The 21,238-nt window shown below is 42.8% G+C and overlaps 1 protein-coding gene across 1 annotated transcript in view; it reads right to left on the bottom strand.

Annotated features, from left to right (window-relative positions):
- Window positions 1–10,114: 10,114 nt before the first annotated feature.
- Window positions 10,115–21,238, bottom strand: part of LOC311586158 (solute carrier family 22 member 19-like) — a 35,697-nt gene continuing 24,573 nt past the window's right edge. Inside the window, 4 exon segments of the mRNA XM_084762097.1 lie at window positions 10,115–10,439; window positions 12,117–12,320; window positions 13,569–13,677; window positions 14,923–15,137. Coding sequence (XP_084618223.1) covers window positions 10,376–10,439; window positions 12,117–12,320; window positions 13,569–13,677; window positions 14,923–15,137 — 592 coding nt within the window. The 3' untranslated portion in view covers window positions 10,115–10,375.

Genomic DNA, 21,238 nt, shown 5'->3' with positions numbered 1-21,238 from the left:
ATCTTTAACGCAGAGATAACCTTTTCTACTTGTTATATTTATATGTTTATTTTAACAAAAAAAATTTTTAAACACAGATCCATTAGATGCTGTCTTGGTAGAACTCCTTCTGTGGTCAGTCACAGTGAACAGCTAAGCAACGAACACAAGTCCCTGCACAGAGGCTCATGAGTGATGAACTGCGTACTGAGAGCAGCACCTTGAAAACAGGCCTTCTAGCCCTGCCCTAGCCTTTATACTGCTGCAGCGTCTTCTGACAGCTGGAGTCAAAATAAAAAAATAATGATAATAAAAAAGGATCTTGTTTGAGTCAAAGGTGACTCACAAAGTGTGACTACAGAAGTGTCAGCCCTCAGAAACCCCGGGAGATAATGAATGGCTGCTGCATTAAAAACTCTCAGGCACCAGGCAATGGCTCAGAATCAATGAGCAGCCTTTGCTAATGAGCCACCTATTACCCTCTTGTTCTACCTTCTAACTCCTCTCAGATCCTTCCCTTCCGCACGTAGGCTCTGTGATGGCTTGAGTGGTAAATGTCCAGCATAGTCGCTACCATTTGAACACTTGGTCCCCATTTGGTGGCACTGTCTGGGGACGTATAGAACAGGGTTGGGGGCCCTTGAGCGAGACTTGCTCCCACAGGATCATATGTTTGAATGCTTTGGTCCCTGGTTGGTGAAGCTGTTTGGCGAGGATTAAGCGATGTGGTCTTGTTGGAAGAGTGGAAGAGGTGTGTCTCTCAGAGTGAACTTTGAAGTTTCAAAAGCCCCTGCCAGGTCCAATCTCCCCACCCCTCGCTCTCGTTCTCTCCCTCCCTCCCTCCCTCCCTCTCTCCCTCTCTCCCTCTCTCCCTTCCTCCCTCTCTCTCTCTCTCTCTCTCTCTCTCTCTCTCTCTCTCTCTCTCTCTTCCTCCCTCCCTCTCCCCCTCTCTCTCCCCTTTTTTCTTGCATTTGAAGGTATAAGCTTTCATCTTCTGTTCCTACATAATGAAATGGTGAACTCTTGGTCTGTTTGCTTCTTTGATATCGGATCCCATTATGTAGCCTTGGCTGGCCTGGAACTCACTACGTACACCAAGTTGGCCTCGAAATCACAAAGATTCTCCTGCCTCTGCCTCTCAAGTACCGAGGTTAAAGTGTACACAACCACACCTGGCTCATGATGGATGCTTTTCCTTCTGGGACAATAAATTCAAATAAATTCTTCCTTCTATAAAGTGCCTTGGTTGTGGCATTTTATCACAGCAACAGAAAAGTAAATAATAGCGCCCTATAGGTTCCCTGATCTCTCAAGTTGCCATGAGTCCTGGCCAGTTGATTCTGTGGCCGTGTTCCCCTAGTGCCCTAACCGCTCTGGTTCCTCCGATCTTTCCTCCCCAGGCTCCATCTAGTGTTTGGCTGTGGTACTCAGAATCTGCTCCCATCTGTTGCTAGACAGAAGTCTCTCTGGTCTCTTTAAGGACAGTTCTGCTAGGCTCCAGCACACTCTGCAGGCAGGAAAAAACTAGCTTAAAGGTTTTGTGGCTGGATTGGTGTCCCAATCTCTCCTCCTGAGGCCTTACCTGGTTACACAAGATAGCCGATTCAGGCCCTGTGTGCCCCATTACTAGTAATCTTGTGGGTTACTCTTGTAGACTCCATGAAGTTTCCATTGTACTAGATTTCAGCCTGACCCTGAAATTCCCCTCAATTCCAGCTGTTTCTCCCAGTCTTTTCTCCCTCCCATCCACCCATCTGATTCCTGTTGTTCCCAATCCTACATGCCTTAGTCCACCTGCAAAATCTATTTTATTTCCCCTTCCCAAGGAGATCCATGCATTCCCTAAGCCCTCCTGGTTACTCAGCCTCTCTGGGTCTGTGGGCTGTAGCAAGATTGTCTTTACTTTACAGAAAATATCCACTTATAACTGAGTACATATCATGATGGTCTTTCTGGGTTTTAATTTTTATACATCATGTCTTCTAAGGACAGTACAATATTCTTTTTTCATGATATTTTAATTGACTAGCTGGGAATTTCACATCATGGACCCCAAGTACCATCACTTCCTAGTCCTCCCAGGTCTGCCTCCTACTTTTGGGACCCCTTCCCTCAATAAAAGAAAAAAAAACCAAGTCCAATTTCTGTTGCCCATATACCACTGGAGCATGGTCAAACTCCTAGTGGCCAGCCTCTTAAAGAAAACTGAGTCTTTCCCAGCCTGCACCTCCACCAGATGCCATCAACTGTAAAAGATCTATATTTCAGCATCATTATTATTACAATTTTTAAGAGTTCTCTTCGATGGCTTTCTATCTATGCTGCTATGTGGCATGGGTGTAGGGATTGTCATAGAAGCCTTCTATGTGCCTCTTTCTCAACTGTGAGTCATCAGTCATCAATACCACGGCAAAGTTAGTTTCTTTGTCCTTTACAGTCATCAGAAGCACTGATCATGAAATTACACATGGTTTCTGGTGACAGCGCAGACCACAGACATTCACGTGGTCTCCATTGTCAGCAAGTGCCACAGACTTCAGCATGGTCTCTGATGGCAGTAGAGACCACGGATATCAACATGGCCCTCTGCGGCCATATTGGCCTCAGACACCATCATAGCCCTCAGTGGCAACACAGGGCTCAGGTGGCAACCTAAGCCATTCACATCAATGTGGCCCTTGGTAGCAGCACAGCCCACTGATATCACCGCGACTGCAGCACAGACCACAGACATCCACATGGCCTTAGGTGGTAACATGGGCCTCAGACATCCACAGAGACCCTGGCTACAGTAGGACCACTGACCCAGACATGGACCTCCAAGGCAGCACACCCGAGCATCACCATGGCCTCAGATGGCACTGCAGGCCACTCACATCAACATGACCCCCAGCAGAAGCACAGCCTACAGACATCAGAATGACCTCGGTCAGTGACTCAGTCGGAGGTGGTAATTCAGGCCAGGGACATCAACATGTATCTTGGCCGTGGTAGGACCAGGGGCAGCCACATGAACTGTTTCAACATAGCCTGGAGCAGCGGACCATGGACAGATACCAAAGTGGCCTCCAGGGAAGCATGGCTCATAGAGTTCTTTCGAGGATATCCAATCCAGAAAATGAGCTGTTCTTCATCTCGGACATCTTGTCACTGCTCGGAACCAGGGTGATTGTGTGTCTGGATAGCACGTTCAGGGGATGAGTTGGAGCGCAAGTTCCAGGCTGCTGCATACCACCGTGTTTGCCCTGCTCAGCAGCGACAGATTCAGAGGTTTAGTCCATTATCGTCAAGACAGGAAGCATCACAGCACATAAGGCAGACATGGTGCTGGAGAAAGAGCTGAGATTTCTACACCCAGGTTGGCAGGCAGTAAGAATGAATATGAGCCAACAAGCCTGGGAGACCTCAAAGCTTACCCCCGCAGCGACACACTTCCTCTAATGAGGCCACACCTACTCCAACAAGGTCACACCTCCTAATGGGGCCACTCCCGGTGGGCCAGGCATTCAAACACTCGAGTCTATAGGGGCCATAACCTATTCAAGCCACCACACCCCATTCTTTTCTTTTCTTTTACTTTTATTGAGTGTCTACGATTTACATGTCATGCACCAAAATCCCTCTCCTCCCCCCAGTAAAATAAAACAAACAAAAAAAATCTCATCACAGAAGCTGTAGTGTATCGTGCAGTATAGCCTTTTGTCCACCTATGTTTACTTTCAAATGCTCATTGCTACGAGACGTGGGTCTGGTTGGAGGCCTACACTATCGTTACTGGATCCTCACTGGGACGGCTGTCGGATATCCCGTTGTTGCCGTGTGTCAAGGAGATTCTTAATCTTTAAATCTGCAGGTCCAGCCCCTTCATGTGTTCCAGCAGGTGATACATGGGGTAGTTGTTGGGTAAAGTTCACTCAGAGCCCTGGATCAGGGCCCACTCCCTTGTCCTCAGAGCAGGGTCCACTCTCCTGTTCCCATGTCCTCAGGGCAGGGCCTGCTCACCCACTCCCGTGACATCATGGCAGGGCCAGCTCACCCACTCCTGTGTCCTCAGGCCAGGGCCCACTCACCCGCTCCCATGTCCCCAGGGGTGGCTCACCTGCTCCCACATCCTCAGGGCCAGCTCTCCTGCTCCCATTCAAGTCGCCAGATTGTTGCTGGCCGTCAAGGCCTGGATGGCCTCCTACTCCTGTGGGTACTGGACCTTGTGGGCCATCAAGCAGGTGGCAAGTGGAGGCCTCTCCAAGTCTTCATTGAGTAGCTCACAGAAACCACTGATGTTGGCTCAGCTCAGCTTCTTGTCCTGGGAAACTTGCGGCTCTGTTGATTCGCGCCTCCTGAGTGCCCGGTTCCATCGCGTGCTCCATCTGCCATGGGCCCCCGCCTGGGTGCTGCCGCTAGTATCCACCTCTGCATGATCCAGCTCTAGGCACTGAGCATGGCCCAGGCCCATGAGAGGAGGTCTGTGAGGCCTGTGGTGGTGCAGTCCTCTTGGGCTTGACTCGAACAGCAACCCCTCCTCAAATGCCATCTCTTTAGCCTGCACTGCACTGGGATGCAACCTGAAAGGTGGCAGCGCTGGCCCGGGGTCCCTGGGAGCTCACTGGAACGTGGTCCCATGGTCCTGCGGCGGGAGGGCATGGACGATCCACACGGCAGGATTTCCTTCTTTCTGGGAAACGCCAGCACTGTGTTTTGGAGCTCTCAGTATGGTCCTTTGGTGACTGCGCAGTCACTGCTGTTCTGTGGATCAGACACAGTGTGCAATCGACGCCATCTTGGATGATCTAGGCTTGGGTATTTCTAATACATTGTGCTATGTGTTTCCTCCCAATCAAGCCGCTCTGGGGGGGGTGGGGAGGGGGTGGTGAACATTTCTGTGTAGCTCTGGAACACAATCATCCTCCTGAGAATGCATTGAGGACCTCATCTCTCAAACCCCGCGAACCCACACCCACCGTGTGGCCACACCCTCATTCTTACCACATGCATTGTAGTCCTCTTTCCTTGATATTTCCCCATAGCCCCTTACAAGCTTCCTGTCTTACACAGCTATACTCCATGTAGATTCAAAGCTAGCATACACATATGAGAAAAGTACATGTGGCTCTGTCTTTCTGGCTCTGTGTTATTCAGAATGACTATTTCCATTCACCTGGGTGTTTTATAACGTTACTTTTCCCCTTAAGAGCTAACGTTCTATTGTCTATACATATCATGTTTTCATTATCTATTTGTCAATTGATAATATATAGGCTGTTCCTGTTTCCTGTCTATTATGAATAGAGTAGCAATGAACACAGATGAGCATATAGAGTATAGTATATAGATATAGAAGATATATAATTCTTTAGGAATGTGACTGGAACTAATATAGCTGGAACATGTGGTAGATCTTTTTCTAGTTATTTTTGCTTTTGGTGTGGTAGTGGTGGTGGTGGTGGTGGTGGTGGTGGTGGTGGTGATGGTGGTGGTGGTGGTGGTGATGGTGGTGGTGGTGGTGGTGATGGTGGTGGTGGTGATGGTGGTGATGGTGGTGATGGTGGTGGTGGTGATGGTGGTGGTGGTGATGGTGGTGGTGGTGGTGGTGGTGGTGGTGGTGGTGGTGATGGTGGTGGTGGTGGTGATGGTGGTGGTGGTGGTGGTAGTGATGGTGGTGGTGGTGATGGTGGTGATGGTGGTGATGGTGGTGGTGGTGATGGTGGTGGTGGTGGTGGTGATGGTGGTGGTGGTGGTGATGGTGATGGTGGTGGTGGTGGTGGTGGTGGTGGTGATGGTGGTGGTGGTGGTGGTGGTGGTGGTGGTGATGGTGGTGGTGGTGGTGATGGTGGTGGTGGTGGTGGTGGTGGTGATGGTGGTGGTGGTGATGGTGGTGGTGGTGGTGGTGGTGGTGGTGATGGTGGTGGTGATGGTGATGGTGGTGATGGTGGTGGTGGTGGTGGTGGTGGTGGTGGTGGTTGTGGTGGTGGTGGTGGTGATGGTGGTGGTGGTGATGGTGGTGGTGGTGGTGGTGGTGGTGATGGTGGTGGTGGTGGTGGTGGTGGTGGTGGTTGTGGTGGTGGTGGTGGTGGTGGTGATGGTGGTGGTGGTGATGGTGGTGGTGGTGGTGGTGGTGGTGGTGGTGGTGATGGTGGTGGTGATGGTGATGGTGGTGATGGTGGTGGTGGTGGTGGTGGTGGTGGTGGTGGTGGTGGTGGTGGTTGGTTGGTTAATTGGCTGTTGGTTGGGTTTTGGTTTTGTTTGTCTCTTGTTTTTTAAATGATGCACTGGTTTCCATTGCTGCTGCACCAGTTTAGCCTCTCCCAGCAGTCAATAAGCGCCCGCTTTCCCCCACATCCAGGCCAGCACTTTCCATTTGTTTTGTTGTTGTTCTATCTTTACCATGATGATAAGGGTCAGGTGGAATCTCAAAGTAGTTCTAATATGGGTATCTCTGATGGCTGAGGATGTTGAATATTTGTTAAATGTTTCTCAGTAATTTTTATTTCAACTTTTGAAAACTCTCTGTTTAGTTACGTGCCCCAACTGTTTTGGCATTTTAGATCCTATTTAATATTATACTTGTTAATGTGGGTTAATCAGCTAACAAATATGTGTCCATAACTTGCAATGCACTTTAACAAAGTTGAAATGATATAGTTTTTCTGGGAATGTGGCTCAGTGAGAAAGCAGTCACCTCACATGTACAAGGATCTGCATCCAATCTCCATCTCTGTGGTGGACTAGAGACATCTAGTTTTTCTGTATATAAAACTATAAGATTCTTTGTTTTTTCTCTCCTTGTCCTCTTACCCAAGTCTCTATTTCTGTAAGTCCTTCTACCTAAATACTTTTGGTGTAAAGTTTTTAATTTCTCTAGCTTAAGAACTAGTTGCTTTTACTCTGGAATCATTCTGCCTATGTGTTTGATGTCAAAATGCACTGATCTGTTCATTTTATTTTATTTTAGATTTATGTGTATGAGTGTTTGCTGCAGGTATGTATGTATGTGCACCACATGTGCATCTGGAGTAGTTGGAAGCCAGAATAAGGCATGAGATTCCCTGGAGCTGGAGTTACAGATGATTTCCCACTGAGCCTGGGTCCTCTGCAAGAATAACAAGCACTTTTAAAGGCTGAGCCACTTCTCCAGACTCTGTCTTGTTTTGTTTTCTTCATTGATATTTAATATTTTTTTTTTTAGTTCTTTATATATTATAGAGACTAAGCCTCTGTCAGATGAATAGCTGGTGTGGTGGTTCGAAGGAAAATGGCTCCATATCCTCATAGAGAGTGGCACTATTAGGAGGTGTGGCCTTATCGGAGGAAGTGTGGCCTTGTTGGAGGAAGTGTGTCACTGAGGGTGGCCTTTGAGGTCTCAGGAACTCAAGCCAGGCCCAGCGTGGCAGTCTCTTCCTGTTATCTCCAGATCCAGATGTAGAACCCTCAGCTACTGCTCCAACACCGTGTCTGCCTGCACGCCCCCATGCTTCCCACCATGAGGACAATGGGCTAAGCTTCTGAACTGTAAGCCAGGCCCCAATTAAATGTTCTCTTTACAGCAGTTGCTTTAATCTTACTGTATCTTCACAGCAATAAAAAATTCTAAGTGTAGTGGTTCGAAAGAAAATGGCTTCCATGGGCCCATAAGGAGTGGCACTAGTAGCAGGTGTGGCCAGAGTAGGTGTGGTCTTGTTGTAGGAGGTGTGCCACTGAGGGAGCATGCACACAACCTCAAAGCCTCAGACATCTTCTCTACTTTCTTCTTTATAAGATTCCTGGCATCAGATCTCAAGTTGAGGTCCTTGATCCATTTGTGGTTGAGTTTTACGCAGAGTGGGAGATAGGATCGCATTTCATCCTTCTGTATTCAGCTCTTCAGTTTCATCATCACAATTTGTTTGTTTGTTTTTAATTTTTTTTCCCTCCAATGTGTATTTTGGGTATCTTTGTAAAAAATCAGGTAAATTTAAGAGTGTGAGCTTATACGTGGGTCCTCAATTCCGTGCCACTTATCTGTGTGTCTGTTAACCTGAAATTTTAAAAAATGGTTATATCTCCAGTAGTTTCTATATTGTTTGGGATTGTTTTGGCTACCCTGGGTCATTTGGGTTCCCATTTGAATTTTAATATTATTTTATAATTTCTATTAAGAAATTTTATTGGAACTTTGATGGGGATTGAGTTGAATCTGTTTATTATTTTTGGTAGGGTGGCCATTTTCACAGTATTAATCCTACCAATCCATGAACATGAGAGGTCTTTTCATCTGGTATCTTCAATATCTTTCTTCAGTGTCTTAATTTTTTAGTGTACAAGTCTTTGACTTCCTTTTATATTTATATTATTCCAAGATATTTTTGAGGTTATTGTAAATGTGATTGTTTTCCTGATTTCCTTCCCTGTATGTTTTTAATATGTAAGCGGACTAATGATTTTTTTTGTATTTTAATTTTATATTCTGTGACTCTGATGAGTGTTTATCAGCTTTAGATTTCTAGTGTAGGCATTAGGATATATAGATATATGTTATAAATACTCTGACTTCTTCCTTTCCTTTTTCTTCCCTTATCCCCTTTCCTTGTCTTATTAGTCAAGCTAAGACCTCAAGCATTATAATGAACAGGAGCAGAGGAAGTGGACATCCTTGCCTTCTTCCTGATTTTAGTGCCAATGTTTTAAGTTTAGCTAAATCTCCATTTAGTATGATATTAGCTGTGGATTTGTTGTATATTGCCTTTACTGTTACATATAATATTTTATCTAACATACTTTTTCCCTGCAACTGACAGCAGACTTGTACATAATTGTTACTCTTTAGACAAACTTGAAATATCTTTCAGGTTTTTTTTCAAAAAGCATGATGTTGTTAATTATTATTACTCCACCAATTATTTTTTATAAATTGTAGAAAAGACATGTCTTTAAATTTAATTAGTCTTCTTGTTGTAGTTTGAATCTAGAATGTCTCTTAAAGTTTCATTTATTAAAGAATATGTTCCCACTGTTGGTATTATTGAAAAGAAAATTTAAATTATTAATTATTAATTATTAAAATGTTTGATTAAAAATGGGGCCAATGTAGAGAAGTGCTCGTGAGATGCACTTTTGAAGGTCTTGTTTGTTTTGTTCTTGGCCTTATCCTGTTTCTCTTTTCTTCTTCACCTGCACCTCCTCCTCTTCCTCACTTCCCTACCCGCTCTTCTCTCTTCTCTCCCTCTCTGTCCCTCCCTCTCTCTGTCCCTCCCTCTCTCTGTCCCTCCCTCTCTCTTTGTCCTTCTGTTCCTTTCCCCCAGCCCCCGCCCCCCCTCTCCAGGTCTACCATGAAGTAAGCAGCTTTTTCCCAGCATACCTTTCTGCCATCATCATATACTGTCCCCCACAAGCCTGGAAGTAACCGATCATATAGCTGGACTTTTATTATTTTATGGGTTCTTCTTTTTCCCAACCTTTATCCACCCCCGCCCCCAGTTTCAGCCCCTTATCACTAGATAGAAGAGAAAGAAGAACGGGGGAGAGGGAGAGATAAAGATCTCTGAATCTAGTTTCTTTCCCCTTCTTTCTTGTTTGAGCATGACTACTAGCCAACCACCACCAGCCCTCCTGAACGACCGACAACCACGCACACCACCTCTCAGGGCCCTAGCATTTACACACCCTCTGAAAAGTTCCTAGAATTCCAAATGTCACACAATTGCAAAAAACTATCTGCAGCTGGAAAAACCATGCCTCTGCTAGAGCGTGAGACAAATCATACCCAGCTGCTGTGGACAGTCCCATGTCCCCACACCTGAGATTAAAACAAAAACATCTTCTTATAAGATTTGTGGGTTTTTTTAAGAAACTGAAATTCTTGAGTTCTCACTACAGATCTAAGTGACCATAGGCTTGAGGAGAGTTATAGAATAAATTATCCGTCTTTAATTTCCCCAGGTATTGTGTCACAACAATGAGAGGAGTACGTTATCATAGCTATATCTCTGGGGCTCAAGAGATGGCTCAGCACTTAAGAGCACTGACTGCTCTTCCTGAGATCTTGAATTCAATTCCCAACAACTAAATGGTAGCTCACAACCATCTATGATGTGACGTAATGTCCACTTCTGACATGCAGGCATACATGCAGGCAAAATACTGTATGCATAATACATAAATAGACTTTTTTAAATCACTGAATATTTATTTCACTGTGTTATGTTTCCTTTAATTTTGTTATTGAGACAATATATATCATTATATATGCATATATATATATATACCAATTAAGTATGGCAATTTTAAACTTACAAATTTTTACTATATTGCTATTTGCTTAAAAAAAAAAGTCATATCCAGAGTGATCCTGGATCATCACAAATCTGAGTGATTTTTTTTTTCTTATCTTGCTCCTTGATCAGATTCCAGCTCTTGGAGTTCCTTAAAACTGTGTCACTTTGATGGCGGAAGTGTCTTTCTCCTTTGCTTGTCTGGAGACTCTCCCTCTGTAACACATATAGCAAAAATCAAAAGCATATTAACAGTGAGCCTAAGAGGACACAGAGAAAAATGGCATCCCCTACATTCTTTAGTGTAAACTCATCTTTCACCCAACTGCTTTGAAAACACCCATTATTCCTGCCATCTTGTACTCATCTTGTACAGTACTTGAGTACATCTTGTGAAGTAAAAGGCCAACGTCTCTGGTAACCTCAGTATGATGGCTAATATTGATGTCAACTGGACACACCTGAGAAGAGACAATTTGGCTGAGGAATTGACTCATCAGATAAGCCTGTGGCATGTCTTTGGAGCATTTTCTTTCTTTCTTTCTTTCTTTCTTTCTTTCTTTCTTTCTTTCTTTCTTATTTACTTATAAATTTAATCTCTTTACAGCCTAATCCTAGCCCCTTTCCTCCTCTTCACCCAGTCTCGTCCTCATGCCACCCTTCCCCCCACCCCCCTTTCCTTTTTCTCAGAAGGAGAGGTCCCCAAGGGCTATTAACCCACCTAGGCACCTCAAATCAGGGCAGTACTAAACACGCGCTTTCCCACTGGGGCCAGCTTGGGCGAAGGGATCCAGTGGCAGACAGCATAGTCAGAGGCAGCCCCCGCTCCCATCGTTAGAAGACTCACAGGTTGTCCATGGTGCAGTGTATGTATGTGTAGGAGGTCTAGGTCCAGCCCATGCCTGTGGAGCATTTTCTTGATTGCTAATTGATATTAGGGAGCTCGGCTCACTGTGGTACCACCCTTAGGCAGATAGCCTGAGCTGTATGTGAGACGTAGCTGAGCAAGCCAGAGGAAGCAAATCAAAGAAGTAACGTCCCTTGACTATTTTCTACTTGAAGCTCCGGTCTTGGCTTCCCGCAACGATGAACTCTAACCTATAAACTAAAATATAGACTTTTCTCCTCAAGTTGTATTAGGTCAACGTTTTATTAGAGCAACAGAGAAACAATGTTGGACACTTTCTGTCTTGATTATCATGGTATTTTCCAAGGGAGTTTAGGTGGTGGGAAGCAATGGAAATGCCCCAAAAGTTTTGAAATCCTGCCCATTATTTCACGTCCTATGATCCTCTTGTTGACCATTCATTCCCTTCCTCTCTGTCATGAACATTTTCATTCCTGATGAAATAAAGATAATATGAATCTCATAGCAAAAAAAAACAAGAGTCCTTCCCTCAGATTCAGTATCGTTTGTGGCAGCTTCCTTAAGCCTATATGTAATTCCCTTTAAGTTATTCAGTGACCACTGCACACTCAAGCATATAGATAGTTTGAGACAGCTTACCAGCACTTACCAATATGAGGGATGAGATGACATGTGTGCTTGTGTGTGCTTGTGAATTATCATCAAAGATATGTGTTGACATGAGGTCAAAGAGGACAAAAGACACATATTTTTGTCCCCCTAATCTTTAAATCTCCCTGTGTAGTCTAGGTAGTACTGATCTTTGTTATTTAGAGAGTTTCCAGGCATATCTGAAACCATTGCATGAAAAGATATGCAAATGGTTCCTACGCCAAACACAATTTCCACATGTGAACAAAAAAGAGCCACCTAGTTTTCAGCCTGCCTGGCACAGAGTAGTTTTGGAGACAAGGCTGTTTCACCTTCCTCCTCTCAGACCACTAACAACACACAGGTTCCATCATAAGGGGCGGGTTGGTACTTACTCATCTTCCACGTCTTGGATGGAGTCAGGCAGAGGCTGATTCTTGGTCTCAGGAAGAAGAAGGACAACAAGACAGGCAAGGAAGGGAAGGGCCCCATAGATGATCCAGGGCAAGGAGGCATTGTATGTGGTGAGGATCATAATCAGAGGAGACAGGGCTGACCCAACACTACCAGCAATTCCAGTGACGCCTAAAGCAGTTGCCCTTAGAGCACAAAACAGAATGTAGAAATAACTGCATGAGGATGCACATTTGAAATTTGTAACTTAGCATCCTACATTAATAATAGAAATCAGCAGTGAATTTAGACATAAGAATATTGATAATTTGGTTCTGTTTTTCCCATTTCTGTCTCATTTGATAGTGTATTTTCTCACGATCACAATATTAAAACACTCATTTATCACTTACAAAGCCAGACACAGAAGAACAAAGACAATATGTTTTCTCTAATGTAGAGATCCTAGATTTTAGCTTTTATATATATATATATACACACACACACATACATACATACATGGGTGGAAGTACAGGAAAATAGAAAGAGAACAATGAAAATGAAAGAAAATATCTTAAGGGTAGTGTGTGTGTGTGTGTGTGTGTGTGTGTGTGTGTGTGTGTGTGTGTGTGAAAAAGGAGGAGGGTGGTAATTAGCGAGCTGAAGATAACTAGGAGAAGGGGACTTGAGGGACAAAAGTGGCAGAGCAACCAAAACAGAGTAGATGTAAAAATGTATAATAAACCTATTATTCGTTATGCTAACTTTTTTTTTTTTTTTTTTGGCCTTTCAAGTCAAGGTTTCTCTATGTAACAGAGCCCTGGCTGTCCTGCATTTGCTTTGTAGACCAAGCTAGCCTCAAACTCACAGAGATCTGCCTGCCTCTGCCTCCTGAGTTCTGGGGCTGCAGGTGTGTTCCACCATGCGTGGGCCCTTTATGCTAACTTTTTAAAATTGATTTTTAAAGGGTTTTTTTTAAATAGATTATTTCTCATGACTTTTGCTTTTCTGGGTTTCAAATATTGTATGAGATTTAATTAGTGGCACATTGCTGTTAAATCTATAACTAACCGACCAAAAGGTGACTCTGAGGAAACTTTAGAAACGCTTGTTGTTATTGTCACAATTAATTGTTTTAGATAACTATCCAGTCAATGAAAGTAAATGAGCTAAGAAGCCAGCAAGATGACTCAGCAGGTGGAAATGCTTGTCATCAAGCCTGGTGACTCTATTTCAATCCCAGAGACCAGAAGAAGAGAATCAACTTCTGAACATTGTCTTCTGACCTCCGTGGGTACATGAGCACACACCTGCATAAGCACCCATCATAAAGGTACATGCAGACACACAAACATTTTAATTAATTAATTCATAGTAAATGTAAAAAATGTATAGGAGTAAATGAACTAAGAAAAGTTTGTTCTGAAGCTGACAGCGACCCTTGAGTCTTGTACCTGATTACGGTGGGGAGTAGCTCACTTGCATAAATAAAACTAATGCCAACAGAGCTAGAAGAAAATGCTCCTCGCAAAGTTGCCAAAACCAAATGTAGGATCCACATTTCTAGAGAGAGGAAGACCAAGGACAGTCATGAAATCTTGAGCTTTGAGACTTTGTACTTCCCAAATGCCAAATGGAAAACATCTTTCCTGGGGACAAATAAAAGTGTAAAATATAGTGTAAGGAAAGGGTACAGAGGTAGAATTTACTTGGTGGCTAATAAATTGAAGAATAAATCTGGGGGAATCAAAGCTTCTGAACACCTGGACTCATGCACCTTAAATCTCTTGATACTTGCTTAAGAAGCAAAACAAACAAACAAACAAACAAAAACCAAACTGGGTGATTTCAAAAGGAGCTCACTTTCATATTTTCTACTCAGTGTCTCAACAATTTCTCATGCAGGATGTAGGAATATCATGGAGAAGTGACTAAAGATGATACCCTCATTCATTTACTCATGGAATTTAAGTCCACAATTGATGTGCAGAAGTACAGTATCATGTCATGAGAAGATAGAAATCCTACCACGGGGTGCAATCTGGAGATGGGTGTGGTTTGAAATAGAGTCTCAAGACTCCAGCATAAGAACTGCTGCTAGGAAAATATCAGACTTTGGAAACCACTCAAGGAAAGTTTCATAAAGTCATTTTCTACTCAACTCAGTGTCATGTAAGATTCAAACTTGGCATTGAGCCTTCAGTTGGGCAAGAAAAAAAAAACTTTAACTGCTGACATTCAAGAGTTATGACAACTTGTGTACTGCTATTTATTATTTAAGTCCATTGAATTCAGTGGAGTCAGTTCTAAAAGTCTTGATGTTTAATCTATTCATACTTTTATGTACTTCAGCACAAGTGATGCCCATTTTTTTGATATCAGTTTCCAAAATGAGGGTTATATTTGTGACCTTATATTAGGAGGCTCATAAGTAGATGCTCAGAGCTCAGAAATAAGTTGTTACTAGAACTGTGCAATGAAACAGAGCGGGGCAGAGGGAAAAACAATATTCTGTGGTCATTCTTCATCAGATTAAAAGGTCCTACATGGAATAACAGAATTTGGGAATAACCGTCACCAGTTTCTATGTGCATCTTGAATATAACGAACATTCATCTACTAGAACCAAACATGACTGACTTTTGACTCCTCCCTGAGCATCTTAATGAAATAATGTGCCCTAAGTGCCCAGATTAGTTACAAGAAATCCTGGGAATGTCATCTGCTCTGATTTTATAGGTGGACCTAAAAGTCCCAGGGGAAAGGGAAAGAGATCATTTCTTTGCTCTTCCTGTGTCCTTTCCTTACCGTAAGGCACAAATATTATGGCCAAAATGGACATTCCAAGCAGGGGTATGATAAACAGTTGACTTGTTCTACGACCCATGTGATTCACTAAAAAAAATCCAAGCAAATTGGCTGGAATGGTTATTGCACCAAAAAGGCACTGCAATAGGAAGACATTAGTCCTCAGGTACTGGAAGCTGATCAGCAGGCCAAACGCAGACGTCCATATCACAAATCTGTAAAGAACAGAAACTTACACCATGAGTTTGGAGCTGATGTCAAAGCAGGCAGTTTCAGTTGTTAAAATACCAAGGTGTAGCTACATTTGTTAGGTCCCCAAAGTGGCAGTGTGGATGGTGATGACTTGATTTCCATCTGAGCTGGGTTTTTCTAGAAAATAGAAACCTGAGGCGTTTCTCAGAAGCCTTCAACAGCTGGCTGGATGCTCCTAACTGCAACTGGCGGCACCTCGTGTCTCTCTCGTCTCTCTCTCTCTCTCTCTCTCTCTCTCTCTCTCTCTCTCTCTCTCTCTCTCTCTCTCTCTCTCTCTCTCTCAGAGTCCCCATGCTAACTACCTGGCTGTTCCAGCTTCTGAACACGCACGCGCGCGCGCACACACACACACACACACACACCTGCCATCCACCCTCATAAAACCCAATAAGCTTCTACAACTACTGCTGTCCTCTACTGTCTGCAGCAGCTTAACTTTTTTATTATTATATTATTAAATTGTTATTTCTGTCCACTGAAAATGGCCATGTTTGGTTGTTTCTTGCTGCACCTGCTTACATTTGGTGCCAAAACCCATGAGAGACGCCTTTGGGGAATCAGTCCCTCCTTTAACTGAGGCAAAAACTGCCAACTGGGCTCTTCCATGGTACCGATCACTTGCCTGTCATACACCATCTTTGACTCCGGATTCTTAGTCCATCTCTCTCACCATTTCTCTCTCCTGCATGCCTACTCACCTCTCCTCACAGACTGGGCCAAGTGCCCTTCTCTCAGGACAGCTTCAGATTTTCTTTCATGCTCACTAAAGCCTGCTACAAAAGCCTGCTGCACACCGGGCGGTTTCTCTCTTCCTCCTTGGCACCCTTCGCTTGGTTACAGACAGCCGTCTCTCGCAATCTGAGAGTTCACGTGCTGAATTTCAGCCCTCTTCGGCATACCCTCAGGATTAAGTTTCCACACAGAGGCGCTCACTCCAACCCTCCACCAGTTCACTGCCGCCTTCTTCTGCCTCCTAATGATGTGGTGTCCCCACCTCCTTGCACTTGTGAATGCCGTTGGTCTCTTCCTTCTGGCAGATCTCCTAGTTACAGCTTCCAGTGCCTGGACTTGGAAGGAAAGACTTTTCCTAACTGCTTTCTGTCTGTTCTTTGTCCCAGTACTGTGATTCCTTTTCTGCCACCCCCTCCTCACCGCTCCATCATCTCGTCAACCATAGGATCTTCTCACCCTGGGCCACATTTCACACTCCGCTTGCCTGCCTTCTCAAGCCTCCTTCCCGCTACAGACTCAGAGATCTTTATTGGGTCTTAGTGGCTTGTTTTTACTGAAAACTAGAAAGTCCATCTCAAAGGTTAGACAATGATGCATTCAACTTCCAAATCACCCAGAGTGTAACAATTTCTGCCACAGCAGGAGCAAGTTATTGAAACTCCTTTATCTCTACGCTTTCTTTAAGCTCCGCTCAAGAGAGTCCCTCACCTCTAAGACTTCAGTGCTCTCTGCTGTTGTACCTCCCTCTGGGGACTGAATTCAGTCTTAAAGATACTCAAATGTCTTTGGGGTTTGGATAATGTTGGAATTCTGTCGCATACTTTTTTACCCTACTAATAAGCCAGCTCTGGCATTGGGATTTCGCCTGCTTTAGACCCAAGTCTGTTTGTTTTAAACTTTCCTCCAACACATCTGTCCTGGGTCAGCCTGGCCACCTCAGTTTACAACAGAAGAGTAAAACAGAACATCCCAGGAAAAAGACACTATGTGTTTGAGAACAGCTAAGAGGTAAAGTATCTCCAATAGAGGCTACAGATGGCAAGTGTAATTGTAGATTCTGAATTACGCGCCCTCTTTTCTTCCCCTTGGTTTTACTATCTTTGAAACTTTTGCTAAAATTAAAACTTTATCTCAGATTTGTAAGTTCACTGGGTATGGCTTAACTCTGTAACAAAAGGGTAATTTAAATTTTGTAACAGAGCTGATAGCTAAGACATACATACATAAATCATCTTAATTTGCTACAGCATACTATATGTGTATCATGGATTAAACTCTTGTTTATTTAAAATAGGACTTACTAAGGCCGGGCATGATGGTGCACGCCTTTAATCCCAGCACTCGGGAAGCAGAGGCAGGAGGATCGCTGTGAGTTCGAGGCCAGCCTGGTCTACAAAGCGAGTCTAGGACAGCCAAGGCTACACAGAGAAACCCTGTCTCGAAAAAATAAATAAATAAAATAAAATAAAATAGGACTTACTAACATATATGTTTTATAATTAAGATTTATAGTTTCCAAAGGTTATAAAAGTTCATTCAGCTAACAGGAACAAATTTAAACCTATGTCTTCCTAAGTTCTACTCAGGTTAACACAAACTGCCTTTATGGAGACAGCTTCAAATGTGGCAAACAAGCCACTGGGCAAAATGTCCTGGTTTCTACCACAGACAAAATTCTGCCTAAAAATGGGCAAGCTTGGATGCCGATCAAACTCTGCCAAGACAGGGTAGGCAAGTCTTCAATAATTCCTGCCTCACAAATATGTCTGTCAGATATATTGGGCTAGACGGCTGAAGATGACTATGGGTGACTGTTCAGGCAGCAAACCGTCTCTGTCATTTTTTTCATTTTGGAAGCTGCTAACCTACACTTCTGGTTTACTCAGGTAATTAATTTTTATTCCTTCTCAGGTCTCTGATGGAGTTGAAGACCAGATAGTTTAGTTTTACAATTAAGCTTAATTGATTAAAGGTTAAGATGTTTTTAGGTCTAGATAGATGCTTTAAGTTGATAGAGATGAGATATGATAGATATGATAGATATTGATTTACATTCAGAATTTTAGACCCACCAAGATAGGAAAGATATTTTCTTCAAGTTTGCCAAGTTCAAATAGCCAAAACATTATGAATGTAACATTGTTATAATTCCTGGTTATTTTGTGATTCTTCTTGCTGTATGTAGTTTATTGTATTTACATATAATACAAAAAAATTAAATAATAATAAAGGAAAAAAGAAAAATACTACATTAAAAAAAGATATATGTCTAACTACTTCTACCTTAAAGATACTTCTAGCCACTTGTACCTTTGTGTTAGGCTTTCACTATTTGAATAAATTGAGTTGGGAGTGGTTTTTCGTTATTGGTGGTGGGTTGTTGGGTTTTTGTTTTTGTTTTGGATTTTTGTGGGGTTTTTTTGGTTTGGTTTGGTTTGGTTTAGTTTGGTTTTTTAAGACAAGATTTCACTGCATGGCCTTGGCTGTCCTGGAACTCATTTTGTAGACCAGTGTGGCCTCAAACTTACAAAGATCTGCCTGCGTCTACCTCCCAAGTGCTTGTTTTAAACGTGCATGCCACCACCACTCAGCTTATTTAAATAAATTGAGTCATACAAGAAACTGTGATATTTTATAAAAGTACACTATGAAAGTATCAGAAAAATGAGATTGTATTTATGGTTGAAATTTTATTTTGATATTAAAGCATCTTCAGTTAAAAAGTATTAATTTTAAGGTTCAAGCTTAACAGAAATAAAAATTATAAATCTGAATCTTATAAAATTTACTGATTTGTAAACTATTAAATATAATTAAGACATGCAAGTCAAAGTACTGGTCAGTCAGCTTATAAATGATTAAATTATTTAATATACTCAAAACTGTGTTTTTAGTCATGCTAAGTACAAGTGTAACATTTATAGGGACAAGCTTTAGCCTTCTGTGTATGTTGTCAAAGTTAAGTCTAAAGCAAGTAACTGAAAACAATTAAAGTTTGTTCATGTCAAATCAGATACTACTTTAAGATGCCCCTTAAACTTCTCAGAGAGATCTGCTGAACGTGGCACCTACGATGTTTAATGGAAGGGAGGAGGAAGAGGAGTAAAAGGCTTCCTGTGACAGACACAAATACTAGCTTTTAACAGCATCCCTGAGGCCTCCATCAAAGAAGATAGGACAACAATAGACTCGACCTGGGAATTGCTTCAAGTACGGCAACACTGGCCTCCGGACAAGGAACTACCCCACGCCTTGCCTGGACTTTGGATAGGCAGGACACTGTATAGTGATTGCACCATCCTGTCTCGCCAAGGTAAATCAGTCCCCCATCCAAGTTCCTCCTCCACAGGAAAATCTCTCAGATCTTCTGGGCCTGGCATCCAAAGACTGAGGCTTCCCTGAGACTTCTGCCTCAACAAAGCTCTCAAGATTATCATGAAGGAGCCTAGGCTAAGTCTCCATCATTTTTAATTTATACAGAGGCCACTTGGTCTATACTTCTTGCTTGCTCTGGTAAAACTTATCTTCCTCAGGGCTCTGTGGTAGGTGCTGATGGCCAGACCCTCCAGCCTAGGCCTGCTATCTAGGTCTCCCCTCTGTTCTCTGGGGCCACCTGATCACTCACTCCTCCATTCTTATGCCTAATTTCCAACCCTCCTGTTGGGCAGGGATTATCATGCCTAAATTATGCTTTTCTTTTTCTTGCATCCAACCCCTTCCTGAATTTTCCTTCTCCTCCTAGCCTCTGAGCTAGACCAGGCCCCTGTGGTTTAGCTTTCTTTTAAATACAAGCTGAGTATATTTTTCTACTTCATATCAAATGTATAAATTGTGCCCGTCATGGGGGGAAAACAGAGGTGCTTTGACAGATACAGTCTCTTTGGTGCTTCATCTGGCCAAAGTTTAAAAGTCTGCTTTCACCTTTAAAACATTCTCACTTTACGATAACTTTGGGTATAAAAGGTGGACATGTTGCTTACTGATGAGATAAATCTAAGAGCTCTAAAGAAAAGTTTAAATTACCCGAGCTTCAAAACTGAGGCTCAATTACCTGCCGGAATAAGATGGTTATAAAATAGAAAATACTATTACATTGATAACTGTTTCAAGTGTAAAATTCAGGCCTTCCTTTTTCTTATAGCTTAGCAGGCTTTCAACCGAACAAGGCAAACTCACAAGCCAGCCTGTTGTTCCTGACTTAAATTTTTCTTTTTACTATTCCCTTATACTTCAATGATGATTTTTAATAGATTTGCCTTTTCTGGAGCCCGGGAACTCCTACAGAAAAAGAAGAGGATTTTGGGAGTCAGAGGAGTCAAGGACACTACAGGACCACTGCCCACAGAATCAGCTAACCACGGCTCACAGAGACTGAACTGACAGTCAAGGAGCCTGTATAGGTCTGACCTCGGTCCTCTGCACATAAGTTACGGTTCTGTAGCTTGTGGTTCTTCTAACAATGGACGTGGGACTGTCTCTGATTCTTTTGCCTACTTTTGGGACCCTTTTTCTCCTACTGGGTTGCCTTGTCCAACCTTGATATAAGTGGATGTGCCTAGTCTTGCTGTAACTTGTTACCCCATGTTTGGTTGATACTCATGAAGAGGCCTGCTCTTTTCTGAAGGAAACCAAAGAAAGAGTGGATCTGAAGAAAGAGAGAGTTGGGAGGGACGGTGCTGGAGGAGAGGGGAAGGGGGAAATGCAGTCAGCATGTGATATATGAGAGAAGAATAAATAAAAAAGAAAAAACTTGCCCTTTCTTTTTTGTTTTGTTTTGTTTTGTTTTTTGAGACAGGGTTTCTCTGTGTTAGCCTTGGCTGTCCTGAACTCACTTCGTAGACCAGGCTGGCCTTGAACTCACAGAGATCCCCCTGCCTCTGCCTCCCATGTGCTGGAATTAAAGGCATGTGCCATCACACTTGGCAAAACTTGCCTTTTCAATGACTACTTTCAATAATCAAACGCCCATGTCTCATGACAAATTACTCAATGTTTATGCAAGTTAGAAAGGTATGAAAAAGTACTTCAAGGTTTGTAAAAATGAGACTTAAAGTTAATACATATGACATTAAAACTTGAAAATTAAAAGTTTAACATATTAAGCAATTAGATTTTGATAAGATATGTTAATCTAGTCTCGGTAACAGTTACAAGTGCTGGTTACTAAAACTTTTTTTTTAAATAATTAAAATTATCATGGTCATATGCTCAATTTTTAGAAAATTTCCTTTGGGTGTTTTCTTTTCTAAATATAGAGTTTATAAAGTACTTTTTTGTGTGTGCTGGAGACACCTCTGTTCTTCAACCTATATCTGTCTGGTCCCCCTCAGAT

Source organism: Acomys minous (assembly GCF_964271855.1).
Source record: "Acomys minous genome assembly, chromosome: 2".
NCBI classification, from domain to species: Eukaryota; Metazoa; Chordata; class Mammalia; order Rodentia; family Muridae; genus Acomys; species Acomys minous.
Note: the sequence above shows the minus strand (reverse complement) of the source record. Positions and strands in the feature narration are given on the sequence as shown.